The sequence below is a fragment of the Mastacembelus armatus genome, chromosome 12 (genome assembly GCF_900324485.2).
Source record: "Mastacembelus armatus chromosome 12, fMasArm1.2, whole genome shotgun sequence".
Classification (NCBI taxonomy): domain Eukaryota; kingdom Metazoa; phylum Chordata; class Actinopteri; order Synbranchiformes; family Mastacembelidae; genus Mastacembelus; species Mastacembelus armatus.
The window spans coordinates 12,262,010-12,287,419 of NC_046644.1; the positions used below are offsets into that span (position 1 = coordinate 12,262,010).

General features: G+C 40.1%; 1 protein-coding gene across 1 annotated transcript in view; it reads right to left on the reverse strand.

Moving 5' to 3' along the window:
* The window catches only part of unc5cb (unc-5 netrin receptor Cb), a 100,908-nt gene that overhangs the window by 28,992 nt on the left and 46,506 nt on the right, over positions 1–25,410 (reverse strand). Inside the window, exons 2-4 of the mRNA XM_026297400.1 lie at positions 15,668–15,898; positions 8,506–8,649; positions 2,854–2,957 (exon numbers count right to left, since the gene is read on the reverse strand). Of these exons, the coding sequence (XP_026153185.1) occupies positions 2,854–2,957; positions 8,506–8,649; positions 15,668–15,898 (479 nt within the window). The remainder of the gene's footprint in view (positions 1–2,853; positions 2,958–8,505; positions 8,650–15,667; positions 15,899–25,410) is intronic.

The window sequence follows — 25,410 nt, forward strand, 5'->3', positions numbered from 1 at the left end:
GTTCTGCATCATCACATGAGCAAATCCTGATTATTCAGCATAATGTTTAGTTTTCAGGGCAATAGCCCCCGCAGAAAGCCAACAATGACTCAAAACCACTTAAATAGAATCACAGGATGTCATTACTGCGGTAAACCATCATGACAGTCTATAATGAAAATCATCTGAAAAGTGGGAAGACAAAGAAGGAACACAAGATTGAAACAGGATCACATCAAATAGAAAAGTGCCACTTTTCTGTATAATCTGAGAACAAAACTAACTGTGATTGGCATTCTTTGATTTTGCAGAAACATGGGCTTCCTAGGGCTGAAATCATATGTGTGAGTGAGGGTGAGTACAGCTGCAAAAGAGTGGTATTATACCTGATCTCAACAGAACAGCTTTTTGTTAAATATCACAAATTGCCAGTTCTTGTAAACATTTAACTATTATGACGACAGCTGAGAAGCTATTCAAACATTAAAGCATTATTTTAACAAAGATGTTGATAGTTCCCTCTACGTTATAATGTGCATAAAGCTTGAACACCATAAGTGTCAAGAACCCACAGGGCAATTTTTCTTCTAATTTGAAAAAAGGAAGCACAAACTTTTTCTTCCGACTGGTCAGCCATTTTCACACTGTCCACTATAGTCGAGCCAAGTTGTTGGCAGCATGTCATCACCTGTGCCTGTAGAGGACGTTAATGTCATTGCTGGTGCTCTGACATGTGAACATGCATGTGGAGGAGCTGTTCTGTGACAGTGCTGCAGATGCACAGTTTGCACAGAAAGTGTGTGTGTGTCTTACTTGTCCTCCTCCTAATAGAACAGCTTTGGAACCTCTGCCACACAGCACCATGTCCATCATGTAGAGTCCACACAATTTAACAAAGGCATGGGTAAGAGTGTGGGTTTTATGGCACAGCCACAGCCTGCCATCGAGCCAGTCTCTCCCTTGTTTGGCAAAGGCCTGTGAAGGAACCATAGAGCGAACTGACAGCCCGCTAGTGGCCTGACAACCTCCCACTGGATGCAACCTTGACAAACCTCAACAGCTCTTCTCCTCCTGCCTTCATCCTCTCTCTCGTTATATATTTTTTTGTCTTAGAGTCAGTGAAATATGACAGATCTTTCCTTCACAACGACTGCTACATATTTCTGCAAATTCATATGTAACCACAGACTTATCCCATCTGCTTTTTCCGAGGCTTTTTCTCTGACAGGCTTGTGTGAGAAAAGGCCTGACAAACACAGATGAAAAAGCAGCATTCAGTTGTGTCCTTTTTTCCCACTGAGGCAGCTGTGTTTGAGAAAAAAAAAAAAAAAAACTTGTGGAATGGAACTGTTGTCTTTTTTCATAGCCATGAGGTAAGTGTGAGTAATTAAAGGAGCTGAAAGTGTGCCTCTGTACACACACAAAAGTCAACTAGAGCATAGTAGGAAAAGCAGACACAGAAATCAATCGCTGCTCTTTGTCAGGATACATAAAACGATGCATACAGAGAGAAGTTGAAACAATCTGTTCAGTGTTTTTATCATTTTAGAACAAACGCTGCACATCAATTTTGATTTGATGTGGGGAAATTTAATTGCACCTTGTGGAACATATGTAAACATAAACTGATCCCTCTCTATTGCTGAATAGTTTTGCAGTGGGTAACGACATTGAAACAGGTCTGGTCCTACTTCACCAAAAATAGCCTGAAAACACTATTGATGTTGACAAGTCTCCTATTTACACTTCAGTGTACATCACTCAATAACCCAGAAAGCATAGATGTGCCATGATTGGACCCCAGCTGAGTCTTTAATCACTGATCCATGATTGGCAGACAGACCTCAGACAGGCAGCAGAATCACCAGTACTACAATATATGGCTATTATGGCAACACTATCAGACTGAAGCCTGGATTGTATAGTGAGTCTGCGGATTGCCAGTCCCAAACTTTCGTCCATTTAGCCTGTCAGCACTTTCAGCAGGGATAAATGCTGTGCAGTTCCACTCACTTAACTCAGCTTTTCCAGGTCAATCACACGCCTTTACAGAATTCAGTCCCCACACCCCCAAATCAAAAAAGTAAAAAAGAAAAAAAAAAAAACACCAAAGCCGCCCCCACCCATCAAACCACCCTTTCATCCTCTATTTATGTTCCTGCAATCTCAACTGAGCCTTTTCAAATGTAGCTATAACAGTGTTGTACTGTAGGGCAGGGAGGAAGTAGAGAAGGGAGGAGATATTGACTGAGCTAAGGTAACAGGGATACAACTTGTCTTATCCCCCCCTCCCTTAAGCAGATAATTAAAAATTTCCTCTCCTATGACCAAAATGCAGTTACTGGCTGACATTCAGGAAATACCCAAACAGCTTAAATAACCTAGACAGTGCGGGGAAATATCCTTATCTGTGCATTGGAATGTGTCAAATTTATTTCATGTTATTACATGGAAATAGGCAGAGTTCAAAACTGAGACAAATTCTGCAATCAACACGCAGTGTTCACCTTTTTATTGCAGCATAAAATAACCTGTGACCCAAAACATAACAAATACAAATGCTAAATTTACATTTATGTGAAAACTGGTCAATTCCACTACCCATTTCATCATTCATAATAATTTACACCAGAAATGATGCTGACATTTCAGCAGAAACCGACCCCAAAAAGTCAGTAAAGCTCTTCACATAAACCTCTTTTCAGAACAGCCAGTTTATTGGATTTGAGGCAAGAGCTTTTGGCTGGGCTTAGTATGGATAATCATAACTGCCTGAATTTCTATGGGAAACATGTGTACACGCATATCAGTACTTATCTTTTCAAACAAATAATCTCATTTCCCTAACAACTACAGTGTACTTTTGAACCTCACCTCAGCAGCTGGGATGCCCTCAGGTGGGCGACACTGGAGCAATACTTCTTGTTCGAGTGACACTTCCTTCCCAAGAGGTTCCTGGTCAAACGTCTTCCTCAGGTCTACAATGAACACACAAAAGGACACTCTGCATCAATATTTACATATAGCTCACCGACAGTGAGGGTGTATTCTGAGAGCTATGTTTCACTTTAAATGCTGAGAAAACAAAATCAATTGGTATACTAACAATAAATCATCAAACGAAAAGGCAGGGTAACTCATCAATAATAATTTACCCTCTGCTCAAGCAATACAAAACAGTATGTATTTACAGTAAATGCTAGAAACAGTCACTGAGATTTATGTGTTCTTTCTACTTCATCCACCTTCTACACATAGATAAATTGCTGGAAGTAGACGGAAGAAAGATAGGGAGAAGGAGATCACTTGCCCTCAACTGAAAAAGCAATATTTTTATTGTGTGAGAGCATTGATGGAGCAGGGCAGGAATAGTGAATCTGACAGGACAGTATTACTGAAGGTGTTATGCTACACTGGAACCCGAAGCCCATTAGACATACAATATATCACCAGCAACTCCACAGACTGACTGAGTCGGAGCAGTAGGCATCATGCACGAGGAGAGGAGAGGAGAGGAGAGGAGAGGAGAGGAGAGGAGGAGGAGAGGAGAGGAGAGGAGAGGAGAGGAGAGGAGAGGAGAGGAGAGGAGAGGAGAGGAGAGGAGAGGAGAGGAGAGGAGAGGAGAGGAGAGGAGAGGGAAATAAAAGCAGAAAAGTTACAGTACTACTTTTGAACTTCAAGCATCAAAGTTACAACCACACCCTCTTTACAATATTCACATATTAAACACAGTAAGCACATCCACCAGAAAATGTTCTAAACACTCTAAAATGATCATATGCATTTACTTCTTTCTTCATTAAAAGATCAGATGTAATATATTTACAGTACACGCTGTACATGGCCATGCGCACAAACATCAACTCTCTGAAAGAATCTGTAAAAAGGGAATAAAAGGATCTAGCATGAACTGAACTCTGCAGTTCTGAACTATCTGTATTGAAGCTATTCCAGCTTACAAAGCCAAGCTGAAAATTATATTTGTGCAAAAGGTCAGGGGGGTTCACAGTGAATCATAAAAGTTAAACTCAGATCTTTAAGAGTTGAAGTAAGTATACTTGTTAACAGACTATGAGATAAAATATTATTATTTTTAAACAATTAGCACTAACAAAAGTGCAAACTGAGAAGTGTGAACTCTGTCCCCACATTACTTTTAAATTCTAATTTTCTGATAACATGCCAATGTCAGTCTCTCTTTGTACTCACACCTAAGAGTGTCCATGGAAACAAACCCAGAAATAACCCTGGTTCAGCATATCAATCTGCGGAAAGGATATGGCAGTTCTTCTTCAAATAAGAACAGCTATTTATACAGTAATAGACTAGTATTGACATTGTGTGCTAACATAAAGAAGAGATTTATTATATTAGATAACTCCAAAATAGAGCACTGGTTTTGAATTCAAGTCTTCTAATTTGAGAATACTGCAGGCTGAAAGCACAGGCAGATATGCAGTGAAACAGATTGTATGGCAGAATTTGTACTTGACAGTCAAAGCAAACTGCAAATAATAAATCTAATGCTCTTTGGTACAGTGATTGTAGCGTAATAGGGCACAGCGTCCATGCGGTATCTATCATAGCAAATGAATCTTCTTCAGTTTGTGGGGAGATTAAAGTATGTGGGTAAATGGATATAGTATGGACTGAGCTTCCAGTAATTTTTGCAGATTTATTTTCTCCAAGTCATTATCACCTGCCAAAAAACGAGACATCCCTAAAAATAAGTTCCATTTTATTGCTTTCTTTCATTACTTTCATTCACTAACTGTTACATGAGGAGACATTATGCTGAAACAGAGACATATCACTGTTAAACATCCCCTACAGGACAAGCTAGATCATATTCTTATTATAGCATTCATGATCAGACTCAAGCCAAAAGTCCTAAAGAATACCTATAGTCATTTATGATTATTCTTTTTATTTGGGAAAGTGGACTTTAGAATAATGGAATAGAAAAATAGAACAGCAGAATAATGAGTTTGATGAGAGCTTGTCCCATTTCAATCATAGAGTCTACATGTCTTCAGGGGGATATGCCTTAACTTCACAAATATCAGTGTATTGTAAAAACTGAAAGGTTGAATGTTGAATTGAAAGCAATATCTTATCCATAAATGTCTACATTAAAAGAAGGAATGACTGGAGGCATATTCTAGCACATAGCTTCATAGATTTTGATCCAAGGACATAAAGGCAAAGTAGAGTAAAAAGAAAGTAGGTAGCAAAATTAAGTCTCAAAAGAGTCCTCTTGTTTCATATTGTATGAGTGAAACCACTATTGCTCTGCTGTCAGAAATACAATGCAGAGATTCATCTTAGTTCAAATTGCCTGCAAAAGATGTAGTCACAATATAACAAGTGAGAGGGAGAAGGGCCACGTCTTTTCCTATGTTCTGACACTTTAAGATACTTTATAATAGAGTGAACCACATACATACATACAGTATGTATTACAGTCAAATTCAACAAATTACATTTTCTTGGCAGAAAAAAGTATCTGGGGAAAATGCAAGTTGTCACTGGGGAGAAAACCACCAGTCTGAGTATTCAGTGTGCAGTGCTGCAGCATGGCATTTGGTGGTTTTGAATGAACCATAATATCTCTTGTGGTGGTAGAGCATGGTAAAGTCCAGAGCAGATTCCGGTTTGATCCAATCGAACAAGAATAATGGGAAAAAAAAAAATAAAAAAAATCAATAACAACCACATATTCCTCAAAACTAAGCAACAGAGACAAAGACTGTCACAGGATCACAAAATGCAAAAAAATATATTTTAGTTAGTATAATTTAGTTTATAGCCATGAAACACGATTTCTTTACAAGTTCTTTTTTCATGTCAAAGCAGGGCCCGTACAGCCACAATCACGAACTGGATTTTTGGACAGAATATAATCACCAGTCACCAAACACCCTGAATTTGCAAATCAGTGTGAAATGTTCAAGCATGTATGATTATAATTCTTGTAGGAGATCAACTACAGCTTGTTAAACTAAAATGAAACAAGCATGCTTGTGTTATTTTCTGCAAACCTTGGGCGTTACTCTTTATAAAACACACTAGGTAGCATGTAGCATGAAAGTAATTATTTTGGCAGGTATATTTTGTTTGGATGTCAATGTAAATTATGCTTCCCCTATGCAGCCTTTCCAGTCCTTACTTCCTGTAACTCTGGGCAGTAATGCGGGACGATGGGTGTGCGAACAGCTGAGCCTACATTCCTGTGGGACTCACATCATTCCCTCCTCAGCACACGGACGTTTGGTAATGGTGCAAACTTCGATTAGGAATGACAGCTGAATACTTCCTGAGTTTGATTTTTAATCATTAGGAATGTCACTAGTGATAAAGTTGAGGATTTATTTATTATCTTGTGAATTTACCCAAAAAGGAATAAACAATCACTTATTTTACTTGTTTCTGTGCACGTACTCGTATTCTCTCTATCACAAGCAATCACTGCACCCTAAAAATAGTTTTTGTTGAGGTCGCATGAAGGAAGAGCAATAATAACATGTACAGGTTCTCTCATCCTCCAAGGAGCACACAGACTCTAACATTACCTTAAACCAGGCCAGCCATTTTTGCAAGTCTCAAAGACAGCTCTTCAACACAACAACCTCTTAACTCGCCAGCAGTGGCACTGACTCACTGTCTGATTAAACTGTATGTGTTTAGATGATGGGAGAGGAGAGGAAAACAAGCCCAGTTTCCATTAGCCTAACAGGATAGAGTCTGGCTCTGACAAGAAGCCTGCCTGGAGAGAGAGCCCAGTAGAGGAGCTAATCCATTCAGCAGAAGCTAATGGGAGAGGGAAGAGGGGTCCATTGTGATTTGAGGGATAGGTTAGTGCTGGCAGGCTGCTCATCATGGGTGATTATAGGAGGTGGAGCAGCAGGAGTATGCTCGGTGGGAGGCTGAGAGGCATGATTCTGATTCATCGGGCTAGTATAACAGTAGCAGTAATGAGGAGAGCTACTAGTGTTTGAAATACAAGGAATACATTGAAGTTAGACAGAAACTGTACAGAAAATAGGGGGAAATGATAAGAGACAAAGAGCAATATAAAGATGCAGAGATGCAATGAGAATTAGATTAGATAAAAATTGAGAGGGACAGCTATATGACTGCTAAGTGCCTCCAAATGGAGTAGATCAGGTGAAAACCATGGATATTGACTCCACACTGTGCTACCCTGCTGTACTTTATAGTGAAGATAAAATCATTCGAACAGTGGCACTGAATTGAACCAAACATTAAGCTCAAGTAATATCCCTATCCAGCCCTTTCCAGCAGTGATAACATATTTGATGCAAACAACATAGAGAACACACAGCAAGTGGGTGATACACTTTATATTGTCACAAGTCAAAACAGAAATAGTGGAGCTGGGCGGGTCATGTCAGTCACAAAGCCTTGAAATGTCTTTGACAGGAGCTGAAAGTACGATGATACCTGATACTATGAAACAAGTCCCTTCAGGTGGAATCCTGACAACAGTGTGTAAGCATTTGTGTTATGTAATATGTGTTGCAGAAGCATTGTCTTGATGTTACTGCTATACTCTTACAACTCTGTTTTCCTCACCAAGTCCTCTGGGGTGTCATTACTTTTCAGATTTTGATTGGCAGATCCCTTTGGGAAGAGTTAGAAATGAGACCAAACTTTAGAGGCAACAGAATGTTTTCTCATTACTTGGAAACTATTATGTTGTTCTTTTCAGTAGGAGGACAAACATACAGGCAGAGAACAAATGAGGACCACCTACAGGAAAAAGTGGGAACACTGGCTTAAACATGTGCCATAGCCTCTCTAATGTGTGTACACTGCTGCTCCTCTCCACTGTTCCTCCTGGTTTGTACTTTACACAAGGAAACTGCTTCTAATTCTAAAGGCTTTTTAACAACTCAAGTTCAAAGGGACACTTGATTCCCCTGTCAGTAAAACCATTTTTCACTGTTTCAATCTCCAGAATCTATAAATCTATCACGCTATACGAGTCAGTCTGTGAGACACTTCTACTTGCCAGCTAGGACTTTGTTTGGAGAGGAATACAAAGATAAAAGGGAAGATAAAGGGTGAATAATAGGATGAGAGGAAAGGATGAGAGAATACTCACTGTTAGGGTCTTTGGTTTCTGTTTCCTGTCTAGCTTTTATTTTGGTTTCTGTTTTCCTGTGTTTGGCTCGAGTTACTGGTAACTTTATTTCTTGTTAGTTCAGAGTATTCACCTGTGTTTAATTAGTCTTCAGTTCTCTCTATATATACCACCTGTCTTTCTTTGTTCTTTGTCGCAGCATTAGTTAGTTTATCTTAGTTGTGTTGGAGAAGAAGGTTTTGTTTTACGCCAAGTGGGGTTATTGTTTTTGCCTGCCTGCCCGCCGAGTGGCGGAGATATTAAGTGTTTGTTGCCTGTGCCTGGTAAGTCCAGGTGGAAATAAAACCTGCTTGTGTCCTGCATTAGGATCCTACCTCTCGTCCTTCATCACCATCCCACCACCAACTCATAACACTCACAGGCAATGCGGACATGGGCCTTCCGGCTCTTGGTGGTCCCTGCAGAGCTCCAGGCCACACACTGACACCAGAAGTCCTCTGGCCCAAACAGCTCCTCCACCTGCTGCCGAGTGATCTCTATGCTGGCCTCTCTCACTACCAGGCCTGCAAGGAAACACACAAAGAATTAAAAGGGAGGGAGACAGAAAAAGTACACAAGAAGAGAGAATAAGGGCGGTAATAAGATATAAAAAAAAGAGGGGGAAAGAATGTTTTCATGATGAAATGTGAAGGGAAAGGGAGAGAAAATGTCAGAAAGTTGAGCTCAACAGTCAGTGAAACTTAACTAAAGCAAACAATAACCAACCGGTTGACATCATATAAACCAACCTTACACAATCTGTCTAAATAATGTCAGTACTAGATCCCATTAAACAAATTACCTACATCAGTCAAATCATTGACGCTGAGTATTTGTATGTGTGAGTGTGTCTGTGTCAGTCTGGCCCTGATTCCACAGTCAGCACTGTTTAGGTCTGGGCCCTGGGGGGTGGGGGAGGATTTTCAGTGTCATGGCTAACACAATCCTGTTTGCTAACTCCTCTGATTACTGCTCATCTGGGTGCCAGGACCCAAACAAACAAATCACCCCCAAACAAATGCCTTTACCCACAGCTGTCCCTCTAGAGCAGATTAATTTGCTGCAACAGTGTGTGTGTAAATGTCCATGCACGCCGTGTGAATTGAGTGCAAGTAATAAGTATTAGGCGACACATTTGTTGGAGATACAGACGCTTCCCATGCAATGTCATGCCTTATTTCAGTTTTCAATCCATCACGTTTTTTTGACTTAATGGAATATTTGTGAGGGTACTGTGGTATCATGAAGCCCTGTAGTAAGAACAAATTGACCATAGTAAGACAGATTCCATACTGGAGACATTATTAGACACTTTTGAGTATCTGAGACCAATGTGAACAGGGCTGTAATTCACAACAGTGAATTATTCCATACAGTATGTACTGAGATAGCCCCTGTTGTTCCAGGTTGTTGGCCTCTAGACCAACCTAAATTTTAATAAGCTGGAAACATTTTGCAGACTGCATTGACTCAGTGCTACAACAGTTCTTCAGATTTTAAAAACATACTGTGAATATCACATGCCACCTCATCCCCAAAGCGTTGCTCTATTAAGTTTACATGTAGGGGTGCACAGCCCACTGGAAAAAAAAAGTCAAACCGATGTCATTTTCCTGGAACTGTCATGCTCACATACCTGGTTAGCAATAACCTGAAAATGGACTATGACATTCAAAATTGACAAAATGTCATTTTGGGCAATTCTTCACCCAAGACTATAATTGCCTGAATGTGTCAACAAGCTTTGACTCGTTAGTATGTGACTCAATACTATGTATATGTTACTGCTGCCTATTTAAAAAAATCTAAAAGTGTTGTTCAGCATGTCCATCACCCTTTCCTCATTGCACATCATCACCCGTTAATTCAAAAAGTAAGGTGTGAACAATGTCGCTTGACAGGGCACAAATTATTATTACCATGACATGACATTCAAACCAGAGACAGTTGAGGAATTAATAATGAGGTTGTATAATCAAGAAGCCAAAACTTTATTTCTTAGTATATCTTTTCTAAAGGTACATTTACGTATAGTGTTTTACCTAGAAACTAACTTTAGTTATTCCTACTATAAGTCTCAATAGTTAGCCAAGCAGCTAACATTTCATTTGCCTTTATAGACAATATATCTCCTCATTCCTTCACTATTTAGTGTAATAAAAAAAACAAACATTAATGATAGAAAACAACTGATACCACAAAAATAACAACAGTGTGCTATGTGTGGGCTAGGTACTGGAAATGACCCAAAATGAAGAAAGTTTGATTTAGGTGTGCCTTGTTTTTAGCAAGCAGCAAAAATGAGTCTTTCCCAATAGTTTTTATTAGCTGCACTTGTGTTTAAATTGTTTTTTCAGACTTGCAAAAACGATTCCTTCACAAGCAAATTATTCTTACTATTGCACACACTGTATTTAACAGTTTACAGGTTATTTATTTCTTGTTAAATAAGCTTAACTAAGATGTGCTGTGTGTTGCTGATGTGACATCATTATTGTGCGCTGCCTTGAAATTACGTCATAGATCACTGACTCATTGATGTCCCAGCATTCCTTCAAATCTTGAAATCTATGATTCACTACCTACTCAGCTAGAGACAAAACGGACGTGTTTGAGACAGTCTGAACTTTTGACAGTAATCTAAATTTGAAAAAAAAAAAGGTATTTTATACTTAATTTTTATTTAATATAATTCAGGCTTCATTTTCTTCTGTATATTGTTGTGGAAAACACACTGTGATATGAAAGACACAAATCATACAAATTATTGCAGTTGCTGTTTATGACTTAATATTGTTATAATGGAACCAAAACCTTAAGAAATAATTGTAATCACAGTTTTAAAAAAAAAATGCCTACATAAGATTTACAGTATCTCAGTGGTCAATTGTGCCTCATCCTGCTTAAGTGTATGTTAATAGCCATTAGGTTTCTAATGTTCCTCAGAATTACTATATTCATACAAAGGCTCTAGAATAATTTAAGTATGGATTAAAAAAAAGTGCAGTGAATACGTGGTTAAAAAATGAACATGCCACTTTACTTCAGGTTCAGTGAATTCACACAGCCTCCTTGTTCTGGCACACACACCAGGCACAGTGACATCCCACACACCAGCTTAGCCCTCATGTAAAATTTACACAGTGTGCCGACAGGCAGAGAAACCACCACGTCTGTTCGTGTGCGTGTTTGCCTCTGCATGCATGTGTGAGTCCAAGGGCATGTGTCTTTGGTTGTCTGTACTTTATGCCAAAGTGTTTGTCTGAGAGGATGTGTATTGTTAGTTTGAGAATGTCGATGTGATGTTGGGAGAACATCTAACACAAATTAGCAAAGGGAAAATCAATAGTAGAGTAGTAGTAGATATGAATTCTCTGAGGGTGTAGAGCGTGCGCCACAAATTTTTTTCTCTATGTCCTCTAGTCTTGTTCTGAAGATTCTATAGTGATGAATTGGCCATCTGAGCTTTAACATGGACTTAATGTAAAGTGAAGATGACGACTCGTGATCGGTCTACTTTAAAGCTCATTTATGACTTCATGGCTGCTACTAAAGCTGGATTAAGCTCCTTTTGATGTGATGCACTTGATTCACATCAGAAAGATCACTCTTGCAGAAGGGCTGTGAACAGAGCCTGCTGACCTCACCCAGTGATTTCATATGTTTGCTCAGCTAGCAGCTCTTAGTACACTGTACAGCATTACAATGATAACAAAAATAATAAAAAAAAAAAAAAAAACACAGACTTCCACTGAATTTGCAATCAGGAGGGCACAGCGAGTGTTGACCATGTCAGGGGCAGCAGTGAGAGACTACTTCACACCCCGTCACTGGAGTCATTACACATAGAATCTATTGTACAAAATGTCCCAATAATAGCTGGCTGAAGTAGGGTGCCTCATTGGAGATGATCCATTATTAATGTGGTCATTAAAGTAAGCTTGCCTAGATCCTTAGCGTTAGCACCGGCTAACATTATTGATCAGAGAAGTCAGGCAGAAGAGGAACTGGTCAGAAGAAGAGCTGGAGGAGAAGGGAGGGTATAAGTGCTCTGATTATCAGGCCAGATGGAGAGTATCCATCCTGTTTGATCTTCTTACTCATATCGCTGATAGAGTGACAAGATGTCTCTAGTGTATAGTACACTAGCTTTGCCTACTTATAATTAATTTGCTGCTCATTTGCTCAGATCAATGCTCCTTTTGCTCAAAGGAGAATATAACCTGCACTCAACACCGGGGGGATAAATGCTACAGTGTTCAGGCGACAGCCGGATGACTATCTAAAGTGAAATCCCCACCATGAAGAAGGATATTTCCAAAAACTGCAATCACATGTTTCTTCACACCACTTTTTTATTCTTGCTTCCTGCTAAGTGACATTTTGTGTATATTATCTGAATCTATGGCTTCTTTCATGTGTGTCCCCATTATTTCATGCAAAACATGTCTCAATTCACATCAGAGTAGTTCAAGGTCATATGTTTACACAGATAAAACATGTCTACCCTACTGCTCCCACACCGAAATATAACAACAAAAACTGAGTCTTTACAGGTGCAATGACAATCCATTCTGTCAAATTACTTTTTTTTTATCTTGGAACCAGCACATATTTTCTCTGTTTTTTTTTGTGTTAACTGGCTGCTGCTCAAAGAATAATCACAAGCAATCAAACAGCCTATTATTTTCACAATGTAATCACCTGCTCCTTAGAAAATGATAATGTCCAATTACACTACTTGAGATGGTAATCAGTTTTATGAAATACTTTTTACAGTTGGTCTGCATCAAGTACTTGTGTGTCACGCATACCTCACCTGGACTACTGCGTGTCACATCGATTGTATTAAAAAGACTTGGGATGGCACATATACAGTACTGGCATGACGTCTGTTGAGAAGCCCACGGTACAGAGCTGCAGGTGAGTTGCTTCATGCTGTGAAGAACATTGTGCAGAGAAAGGCCACCAATAAAGCGAGCCTCATATTTCTGATTACATAAGAACTACTGCTGCACAATACCTGCTTTTAGCAGATAATTACTTTCATAATGCTAGCATCTTATATAAATATTTGTCATTAAAGATAGTTTGCTCGCCCCCTTTTCATGTTTTATTGTGTTACAGAGAAATAAAACTGCTAAAACTCTGTCTGGATGACTGGGTGTTGTAAGGTAACAGCATTTTCCAAGTCCAGCAACACACACTTAGTTATTTGAGATTTGGCCTGATGGCCAAAAAAGCTCAACCTCCTTACAGCTGACATTACAGTCTCCCACATGCCTTCTGGCAAACTGTAGCTAAGATGTTGCGAGTTATTTTAAAAGCAATAAATCCACGGCTGGAGACGGGCAACAGTAGCTGTATGCACAGCCTGTCCAATCTGAGCCCTTGAAGCTTGGGACACCTTCAGTGTTATTGTAGGTTTCTCAGTGGCGTCACTCACAAGACTTTTGATATGCCAACTCTGTTTTTGCGGACAACTCGTTGCTTTAACATGGTTTAAATGATCTCTAAAGGCTCAGCTCCAACCCCTAAATTTATCCTTCATGCACCTTTTAGCAGGCTTGCTGGGAGTGTTCCTTTGTGTTTACGGTGCATTATTTGCCACAACACATGCAGATTCATCATTGCCAGATTCATTCAGCACCATTTATACACCAATAAATTGAGATCTGTTTCATGTTGACATTAAATTTTCTTTTTCAGTTGATCTGCATCAAATAAAGACACATTAAATGTACCATGAATGACTGTTGTAAAACAAGAAACCATGCTAAATTGAAAGGGTGGTGTGCATGTTTTTTATTACTGGGACTGGACAAAAAAAAAAAAAAAAAAAAAATCACCCAGCCCTACTGCTATCAAGTCCTTTTCCATTACAGTTGTTGAACACACATACACAAACAGCTTAACTGAACATAAATATGTTCCATGTATGTATATGAATTGGACAGAACCTTAGTTGTTCTAAGTGTGTCAAACATCTGCATAAAGATGCAACAGATGTGCTTTCTGGACTAAATAAAAAAATATCTCAATTTCATACTGTATCTGTCTCGTTATTTTGTCTTATTATTTATAAGATTAAGTTCATGCCAGCATGAAAGTGAGACACAGAGAGAGGACGAGAAAAAAAGAGAAACACAGGGGCAGGGCAGAGACGAGGCTAGAGAGGGAGAGATCCAATTTCTTCAGGCCTCACTATCAGTGGTATTGACCAGGCTGGCCAGTTTCTATCGGTGTTCCTTTTCTGTCAATCTGGGGAAATCAGAGAGCAATGCAGTGCGCTGAGAAGCTACACACAAGCACTGATCTCTAGTGGTGTGTGTGTGTGTGTGTGTGTGTGTGTGTGTGTGTGTGTGTGTGTGTGTGTGTGTGTGTGTGTTTTAAGGGTCCAAGAGCATAAATGAATGAATATCTGAGCAGTAAATAGCCTCTGGATATGGCTGTGTAGAGTGGGTGCATGTATGATGTGTGGGTTGTTTTCCATGTTGATGCTTTTAGCACAAAACCTTCTGACACAAGGGCTAAGTGCCACTGCTACCTCCACCCTCTTCCTTGTTATAATCACAACCATGAAACGACGTCAAATCTGGTTATTATTCCTCAAGTACACTAGGTCAAAATGAAAGGATTTCACATTGAGATTCAGGTTGTTTTTTCACTACTCCATTTATATTTGTGCAAGCTGCAACACTCTGTATCTACTTCTGTACCTTGTACCTGTGCTGCAACACCCCTTTATGTATATGTGCAGGTTACCATTTTAAATGCTGTTTAGTTAGACATTGCCGATCATCGAAGTGTATGTAGGTCACATGCCTTAGCGTTCGCATTTAAGTGAAGGAGCAGCTGTCAGTGTGTCTGTGTGTGAGCATGCAGACGTGTGGAAAAACAGTGGGATGAAAAGGGTAAATGCGATGTGAATTGGTACCTGTGGGCGACAGAAAAAACTCAATTTCCAATACAGCAGCTGAATGCAGCCAATCAGTGCTGGGCTGTTGTGTGTAATGGCTCTGGTGCCTTCGGGGGCTGAATTTCTGTCGAAAACAACCCTGCTGGATCTTCACTACCTTTACATCCCTTAGATACTTACAAAATGTACATAAACACACAGACACATTCAAAGCTGTCCACACACAAAGGAAGTGGTGGTGCTAGTATGCCAAAAAAAGTCATGTTTGCTAGTACGATGCCACTAGGGTCAAATATAATGGTTTGTAAGTCTTAGAAGCACACAGGCCCTTGTTTGTTTGTTCAGACACACAGCTTTGTGAGCACACAGCATGTGTATCTACATTTTACATGGATTTTAATGAACTGTTCTGAGTTTCCTAAGCAGAAATGATGGTGGAGGGGAAACAACTAAAATACATTCAATATCTATAGGCAGTAAACAGTTTCCAACATCCTTGTTAAATTTATAAAAAGATATGATGTACTGGTAAATGTAAATTTTTTGTATATGAATCATCTTTAGCATAGAGGGTTTGTTTCGATGTCGACTTGAATATGCATGCTGTTGATCTGTTCACTGACCAGAGTTCTCGTCAACCCGCTCCTCCACAGTGTGCTCCTTCTGATGAACCCACTCGCTGTTGCACTTGAAGTAGATCTGGGTGGCGGGAGTGGCCTTGCAGTACAGGTTCACCGGTTTGTTCTTGACTATGTAGGCCTCCTCTGGTTCCATTAAAAACACAGGCAATGGCTCTGGGGGATCTGAAGGAAAGGTTTCCGGCAGCTCGCTGAGTCCAATGAAGTCATCATCAACTGTGAAGGGAAAGATGGCGACAAGATGGAAGGTAGAGGAGCAGGCATGGAGAAGTTGAGAAAGGAGGCAGAAGGCCCCAGAAAGGATGAGAAAGTGAGAAGAAGGATGGGTTGGGAGAGAATGGAAGACAGACAAGAGACAGTGGGACAGTTTTTATTATAACCACAGTCTTTGCATGGGATTATGTAGTTGCACAGCATGCAGTGAAATCCCTATCATTTGATATTTTGGAATGTTTACACAAGTGTATTTTAGTGCTCAGGAAATTCTGGGATTCCTCTCAGGCAATATGACTGCATGGATTTACAGAAAACTGGTCCTTGCTTGGTCTAACCACAACCAGCTACTGCTGAGAAACGCACCAGAGGCACAGCCAATGATGAGAAGCAGAGTTCAGAGGTTGACTCTGAGGAAGTCATAAGCTGATCTCTCTCTCTCTCTCTCTCTGTCTCCCATCTTCTCTCAGTCTTTCGTTCTCTTTTCTTTTGTCTGTCTCTCTCTCTCCCTCTTTCACACACACAAGCTCAGAGACACATTACGCATGCACACACACATGCAGCAGATTTAATGACCTCAGGCTTTTGGCCCAGTTTGTGCCATTCCTCGGATACTTCTGCAGTAGACAGATACGCTTCCCTGTAATTACAACTCCCTTTCATCTCCCTGTTTTAAATCACATACACAACAACTACATCTGTACACGCACACTCTCACACACACAAACACAAACAAATCCTCATAGTGGCACAAAACATTGCAAACACACAAATATACGGCCATACACGCCATGGCCTACCGTGGCTAACTTTCTAACTCTTTAAAGAGACGAGGACGAAGCCTATTTGCCACCCCATTTGTCACCTCCCGAACTGTTCTATTCTTACCATCGAACCGGTAGACATCAATTATTCACAAATGTGAAGGAAAGAAGGCAGAGTAATAGAGACAGAGTTACAGTGAGAAACAGAAGGCAAGACAGAGCGACAGAGGAAGGAAGAACAGAGAGAGAGCAAAAGTAACACAGCCAGGCAGACGTAGATTGAGACATTGAAATAGAATTGGGCGGACAGACAGAAGCACAACACAGGAGGACAGAAACAGGAAGGCAGACTGTTCAGATAACAAAAGAGTTTATCAGCCCATCAGTAATTCTTCCATGTCCTTCTATCTACCTGCCTCCCTGTCCTGTGTGGACACGCTGGTGCCTTGTTGTCTGACAGAGGTTGCCTCCTGGATGCTTTGGGAGCACTAAATAATGTCTTGGCTGAGCAGATATCTCCCCACGATGTCTCTCTAATGTTATCTCTCCCTCCATAGCTGCCACAGATTGAAGTTGATTGCTAGGAAATGAAAGGGCAGGGGGAGCCAATCAGAAAATGACCAAAGCGATCCTCTCCGTGGGGGAGGTGGGAGTGGTCTGTGTTCTGTTATGAAAGTATTTGTCTCTGTGTGCACAAGCGTGTAGGCGTGTGTCAGATGCTGGTGACTGCCCTTTTAGTATGTATGTGAGTGTGTGATAAGTTCAGTCTTGTTCAGTATCTTTTTTTCCCTTGACTCATAATCTGCTGCTAATTCAACAAAGCCTCATATGACCTCTGACCTTTAACGGTAACCACAGTTTGTGTTGGTGTGAAGAGGTGGAGTAAGATTATTAGCTGTTTTGATCAGCCTTTATCTTTTGCCGTCTAAACAAAAAAAAAAAAAAAAGGCTTGGAAAGCTTTCTGTCCTTCATGCCTTTACATAGGTGACGACACTTTAATATAGAAGTCTCTTTCAGCAGACCTTGGCATAGTCTGCTCTTTTCTGCTCCATAGTGCTCAGTCCACCCACATCCTCAGCCAGGGGACCCTGACCCAGAAACAGGCAAAGAGAGCCAAGGAAACTCATTAAAGATTGTGTTAGCCTTTTTTTCACCCTCCATTCCCATTATCTCTCCATCTCTGTCTCCCTCCTGGCTCCCTTGCTCTGTCGAACTGCAAGGCAGAGAGATCTGAAACAGCCATGAAAGCGCGGCTCCCTTACACACAGAGAGACACGCGCCTCATATGCTCACGCACAACCATTAATGCGCACAGAGGCACACACAAAGTTGCTTACAGATATTCGAATTCATCAACTTCCTCAGTGCGAGAAATAATAAATTCAAGTGAATGGAACTAGCCCTCGAGTGAAGAATCAGCCCAGAAATGAAAAAAGAAACCACATGACAAAATGAAAGAGCTTGACTCTTACCAATCACCAACCTCACCCCCAACACTCCCTCCTTTCTCCCTGGTGAGTGGAATACTGAACACAACAAAAAGCTCAAAGAGAAACATTACTTTTTTTTTTGGCTCCCCTTGAAACTACTTCCATTGATATACAATGAGAAGATAGTTCTTGATATAATAGTTCAGATGCTTAGGTGAAAGATGATGTAATCTTTGTGAAAGCAGCTAGAGTGTGTGTAATCACACACTTAACACTCCTCAAATGCAGAATATATTGCCACACTCCTACAAATCAAATATGCATTTTGAAATGCATACTTTCCTGTTCTTTTTAGTGCAATACAGCCCTTTATTAGGAACATTAATTATGGCATGTTGACACTAGTTGATATGCAGTATGGATTTTTCCAAGCATTTATTCTGTAGCTTGATTTTAATCAGAAAATTTCTAAATTGCCTCCATATTGAGTTTTTAAAATTTAATGAAATACATCCTCGCAGCACTTTTATTCAAATTGTATTTTTGCTCTGTAATTGGGGTGAGTTTTCCTAATTCATATTGTAAGTCTTATTAGTGAATATTTTAAGACTCAAATTGAATATTAGTTGAATTTTATATCAGGTTCACATCCCAACTAAGTTTCGGAGATAAATTTGTTGCATATTGCCCTCAAAATAACAAATGAATGGAACATGCCTGTCAATGAATGAATCAGGTGCAGTATTAATCAAATGAATCTAAGCAAGCAGTGAAGAGCAGTATGTGAGGGTCTTGGTAATTACTTGGCTCAAATTGACTCCCTTTGGAGTGCACGGTAAAGGATGATTACATTTTTGACACTGGCACAGCATTAAAGCATAGCCTCAGAGATTAGACATACGTCTAAATGATGTGCACAAAGACGCATGAGCTAAAAAAAAAAAAAACAGTCTTACATAAGTGTGCAACAGATACAACACACACATAGTACTGTACATCTAAAGTATGTCCCCATCTATGCTTCCAAACTGCCTACATTTTCAGTGTAGCAGTACTATACATCATAAACAGCTCACCAAGTCCAAAATAACCTGTCCAAGTTTCTTATGCTCCTCATTTATTCTACCAGTTTTTATTGACTACATTTCCCTTTAAAGTTGTCTGGCTGTCCATCTCCTCACTGAATCTTAGCTACAGCAGGAATATAATGACTAGTTTAGACCAATAGTTTTAGTTAGAAATGAGCACTGGCTGGCTATATAAATAATCATCCAGGAAGTAATCATCCAGGTATACATTGAAATAAACTATAGTAATATCTTCTAAAGCATTATTACTCCTCAGCGCTGCAATCAGTATTCTATCATTATTGAATCATCAATTCATTAGCCATATTAATGGTGTTTATTCTGCTTAGAACAGTGAAAACTGATGACAGAACATCCACAACACATTATACATTGAGTCAGTATACAGGTTGCATGACTTTGTCCAGTGCTCCTCTGCTGCCTTTTCACAAATGTACCTCAGACCATAAATGCCCCAGTAATTTTACATGTTGACGTTATTTATCAGCAGGAGCCCAAGTCGATTTTCTATTAGAGATCCCCTGGAAACCACAGAAACACAAGATTTGGCTGTCTACGATGACACACGGTCTTCAAACCTCTCCAACTCTGCTCAGCACAAATAGCAAAAAAACATCAGACCAACAGATAATTTCATCATGACTTTTAAAATTCAATGATTTCTAATGCTTACATGGTCAAATTAGTTACATATTTTATAAACAATGAGAGACATTTGGTTGTTTAAATATTTCTGAATAATTTTCTTGTTAATCTTCTTTTCCTTTCGGCTGCTCCCTTCAGGGGTCGCCACAGCGAATCATCTGCCTCCATTTAACCCTATCCTCTGTATCCTCCTCACCCACACCAACTATCCTCATGTCCTCCTTCACTACATAATAATTTTCTTATTAATACAAGCAGCAATTAAAAGTACTGTATGTAAAAATGCATTGATAGATTATACATTATAGGCTCTATGCTGCATATAAAATACAGTATATATACAGTACTATAGTAGGTCTATCTCCTGCTTTGCTGTACTGCAGCCCTATGCTGAATATTTGTAAGACTGTATTTTTTTTATATCATATATTGTATGTGAGTGTCTGCGATAACAGCTTTTCAGTGCTGGACTCTGACACCACTGTGCAAGATAAGCTCTCTCTATTCTATCTGTCCTCACGCAGATTTATTGTCCCAAGGAAAGCACCATATCTGTGAGGCCAATGTTTCCCTTCCATCAGGAGAGAGTCAAGCATGAACAAGGATGAACACAGGCATAAATATTCTCCCTCTTCGTTCCTGTTTTCCTCCTATTTGTCCTCTTTACCCGGCTTTCCTTCCTTCGCTCTCTTATCATTTCTATATACATTCCCACTCCATACAGAGACAAAAATCAGTAAGTGGTTGGCTAGATAGCTACACAGCAAGGACTTTTGCTAGACGGCGGTTTGTTATGCACAGTGTGGAAGGACAAGAAGTGGTTTGCAGCTGAGTGGTCAAGCAGAATAATAAACCACTCAGTTGTCATGTCAATTGAAGCAGGATAAATAGACTGTCAATCAGATCTACCTATAAATGTGCTTTGAGCAGACCTATCCATTATATTGAGTGAACATAAATCAATAGTAACGACTTTCTCTAGTCAGTACTTGTTAGTATTGGATTAAGTAAAGACCCATACGTCCCAGTGGCTTAAATCAATATGTATGGCTGTTGTTTTAAAAGCAAAATCCTTTAGATGTTCCATGAGAATCACGCAAAATGAGAATAGGCTTCCTTTCACTCTAATGTCTCTTTCTAGCTGAGTGCTTCATATACACTAATGTGTCTGCACACTTTGTCTGCAGGGCCCCATCTAACGCTTGACTGCAGCAGGTATTTATCGATTACTGTTAGGGGCCAGTGACCCCTCCCTTGTCCTGTCCTATCTGAGCCTCTTTGCTGGGTTATGCTAAGCACACTCATATTTCATCTCTAGGGAATCCTTCTATTGCACAATCTAGCAAGGGAGGAGGAGGAGGTAAGGAAAAACAAGCATGCATTCCCTGAAGTTAAAAGTCAGGTGGCTCCAACATTAACACCCTGAATCAGATCACAGCTCACAGCCATTCCACTGCAGGCCAGAATCACAATGACCTGGAGGGAGCTCATGCACACTAAAGCTGCCAAATAAACCAAATGAATAATTCAATCGAGGCATTATAGAGAGGTCCAATTTGTGGGTCTTATCTTTACCACAGAATATGATGTAATTGGAAAAATGAATCTGCACAAATTGATTTAGCCCACTGGGGTAAAGTACAAACATAGAGTTGAGGAGAAAGCAGTTGTGGTACTGAGTGGACATAAAGATAAGACTTTCAAATCCTCCTAAGAAATGGACATTCACACGATAAAATACACCCTGTGTTTTCACTTCCCCCCTTTATCATATATAGTGCGAGCAATTTCAAAGCACAGTGCTATTTCTTGCACAACTTTCTCATTGGGGATGTTTACATGTTGTCTGTGCTCCTTATCCCTGACCTTCACTCTGCTCTTTCTGGCTGCACTCTGGCAGGAGGCAGCTGGTGGTTGCCAGGGTCATGCCAGGCCTTGGCCACTGTCTGTCCAGTCACATCACAATGCCAAGAAAGGCAAGGTCAAAGTATCATGACAATTAAGGCTCATCATTTTAATTTCTTACCAATTTTCACTCCTAAAATACTCAGTTATACAAAGTAGAAGTTTAAATGTATTTTCATCCAGTTTTTTGTACTATTTGGACCATTTAGAAATTTTCCTGGGTAATAGAAATTATGAGATCTTAGCGCATAATCAAGTAAATTCCTGTATCTAATTTTTTTTTTTCTTATTTTGTGATTTTGCTGCTTTATCTGTCTTACTCACATACATCATGGTTAGTTTTTCTACAGCTTTTCTAAATGTTTTTTCTGCTAACTCTACAACAGTGAAGGTTTTACAATGGTCTCTCTGCACTGTACATTCCCATTCTCTCCCCTCCTCTTCCCCCATTTTCTCCCTCCTGGATGAAAAGCCATTTTGGTGGTTGATTGGAGAATGATGCTGCTACTTAGAGAGTCACTCCATCAGCACCGAGGGAGGAGAAGGAGAGTGCAGGGAGAGAGAGAGAAAAGCTCAGGAGGAGTTGTGGCTCCCTGGGGCGCTGTAGCTGTGATGGGTGAGCTGTCAAACGCCCCATTGTCCAAATTACCCAGCAAGCACCATGTCACCACCCGGGACTAATTTACGGTGTGGTGTGGTACAGCCCAGACATCGCTCTCTGAGCCGCGTCCACATAAGAGACATGAGGGGAAAAGGGGTGCAAAGGAGTAGGGGGTCCAACCTAAAACCTTCCAAAAAGGTACAGCAGGGCATCAAACATGGAGAGTACAATAGAAATCCCAATTAACATGCACGTTTAATGTTTGCTGTCTTTATGCTTCATAGACTCAATGACAGATGTCAATATGAATATGTGTCATGCTCCTGTGCCTCCCCGCCCACCCACTGTCTGTCGAACCCACACATTCACTGATGCACAAACATTTTACAGTTTTAAGGCAGCAATTGCATTCAGAAGCCCCCTGCTTGACTTCACTTGCTGTCATAATGACTGGTCCTTTTAGCACAAACGGGCATACCCATTCACTTGTCAGATGTCACACCCCTGGGTGCCCAAAATCAGACAGGGCCATCACCCCACAGCATACCGTCCGGTGGGCCATGGAGCAAAGCGGTTCTTGTCAGTGGAGATGTGCTGCACTGTCTGACCCCTCACTGTGCCCAATAGCTTGATGCGATGCCTCGACTTTGGCTAATTGACCAAGAGAGAGGGCAGCCCCATTCTGCCACCAGCAAAAAGCGAAAGGACTATGCAACATATTAACAGAAAAGATGACAATAGGTACACAGAGTCATCTCTTCAAAAAACTACAATCACAATTAGCTAAATCATTACTATACCTAGAAAATAAAATGTAGAAAATGAACATAAGTAAGTCTCTGTATTGTAATTACAAACTGCTCAATTCATATTTGGCAGGATACTGCAACAGATAAAACATGACATCATACCATAGCACAACTTCCAAAAAAGACAGAAAGTGAGGAAATGTCTCGCCACTTTAGCATCTCACATTTACATCAAAATCACATTTCCTGAAGAAAAATGGCACTAAGAATGAACTGGGAAGCATCATACGGTGAAATAAAAACTCTAAATGGTTTACTGGCACACCTGCGTCTGGCATGTGAGCTGTATTGAAAAATGTTCTTTTTATATTACAATGTCTGATTTGAACAAACACTGAAAACAAAGAAATGGATTAAAAAAGGCAACAGGAAAATAACTATCACTGCAAGCACTTAGCAAACTGGTGGACTATATAAAGTAGTATTACATAAATGGTATCTTTTCTGTGTCATACTGCAACCCTGAATCTGCTTATCATCTACTTACCCAAATGTGACACAGGTGTAAAATGTACACCCATATTTTTGCCTTCTCCAGCCTTGCCTGACTGCATGAACATTGGTCATTTAAGCATAGGCGTGTTCCTCTGTTGTATTAAAACCTAAAAAATGTCAATCTGTCAATTAAGGCAGTGATCAACAAGCAGCCAGCTGGGATTGGCTCCCACAGCCCTTTACAGGATAAATGGTAGAGATAATGGAAGGGTGGATTATTTACCAACCTTTCACCTGAATTTTGACTATACAGTGATGTGCTTTGCACATAGCAGTGCCACCAGCAAAGGCAGAAACCCATATGTTTAAATTACTGGTTTTCCAACATCAGTGCAATGCTACACACAAGAAGGAATGCACAGATAGATGATGACTATAATTAGGGTCCTGTGCAAATGACAGCGAGAAAAGGCATTTATCCAGTCATTCATATTGTATTCTCAAATCAAGAATGACATTATGTAGAACAGTATGTACTACCCCCACACATGTACAGTACACACACTTCATATATGCATACCTCGCCCATGCAGCATATCCTTAAGCACTAAAATGTCCAACCCTCCTGAGACAAAATCCCTGGCAGCACTTTATCTGAAGGACACTACAGAGTGGAAGTGTGTCAGAATGTGTGAGACACAGTCCCCAGAGCACAGTCTAGTCTCCTTGTCTGTCACTAAATCTGGCTACCTGCTTATTCCTCAGAGATGAACATAGGCAGCCTCAATACACACATCAACCTCCTAAAGCTAATTCCCATCTCCTCATTCTAAGCGTTAGGTGAGAAACCATGAAAAGGCATACAGTGCTTTAAAAAGTTCTCCTTTTTTCTTTAACTGTTCCTTCACTAGAAACATATCATCTCATGTCATCAACCTTGCTGCTGACTTCAATAAAGGTACAGTACCTGCAGCCATCTACTAAAGTGTCTAAATGAGAAGATGATTTATTATATATTCTAATACATCAAACATGGGTCTATGTCCTTTTGCAGGCTGTACATGTGGGTGTGTCTGTAGGGGGTGAGGTATGTGTTTTCATGTGCATATATGTATCTGTGTGTGATGGCTGATTTAATGTGACAAGGCAGATGTAATGTAAAATCATAAATCTTAGCCCTGGGACCAGTAGAGATAGAGCAGGAAGTGATATATTAAAGGCACACACACACACATGCACACACACCACAGCTATGATGCTGATAATAAAAACAAGACCCCAGCTGCAATAGCCAGCTAATAGACATGATTCTATATCTGGCCCTGAGGGTTTTGACATGCACACTTTCACAAACACATGCACAGAGATGCATACACACATATCCATGGTACCACAGACATGCAAAACACAAACTCTATCTGCATTTCCAGCAATTTATTATGCCGCTTTGAGCCCAAAGGCTCAAATGTTAGTTATGGTTGTAATGCTGTTAAAATCTTAATACTGTTACACAAGCTTGCTGTTATAACACATGCTAATTCTTTACTTACTGCAGAGAGCATTGGATATGGCTCAACACAGAAAAAAAAATGACAGCATTTCAGTTGCGAATACTGTAGCAATTGACTAAAGCAATAACACAGATGAGGTTGCCTACTGTAGTGTTACTGAAAGGTCTAACACGCCTCGTTGTCAAAGGCACCCTGACCAGATGATCGGCAATCAGACTGTTTCTCAACAGACTGCTCAGCAAACTCTGACAGCTGTCGATATCAAATCAGATGGTCCACACTACTAATGCATTGTTTGTTTGTGATTGTACTCCTACAGTCCCGAT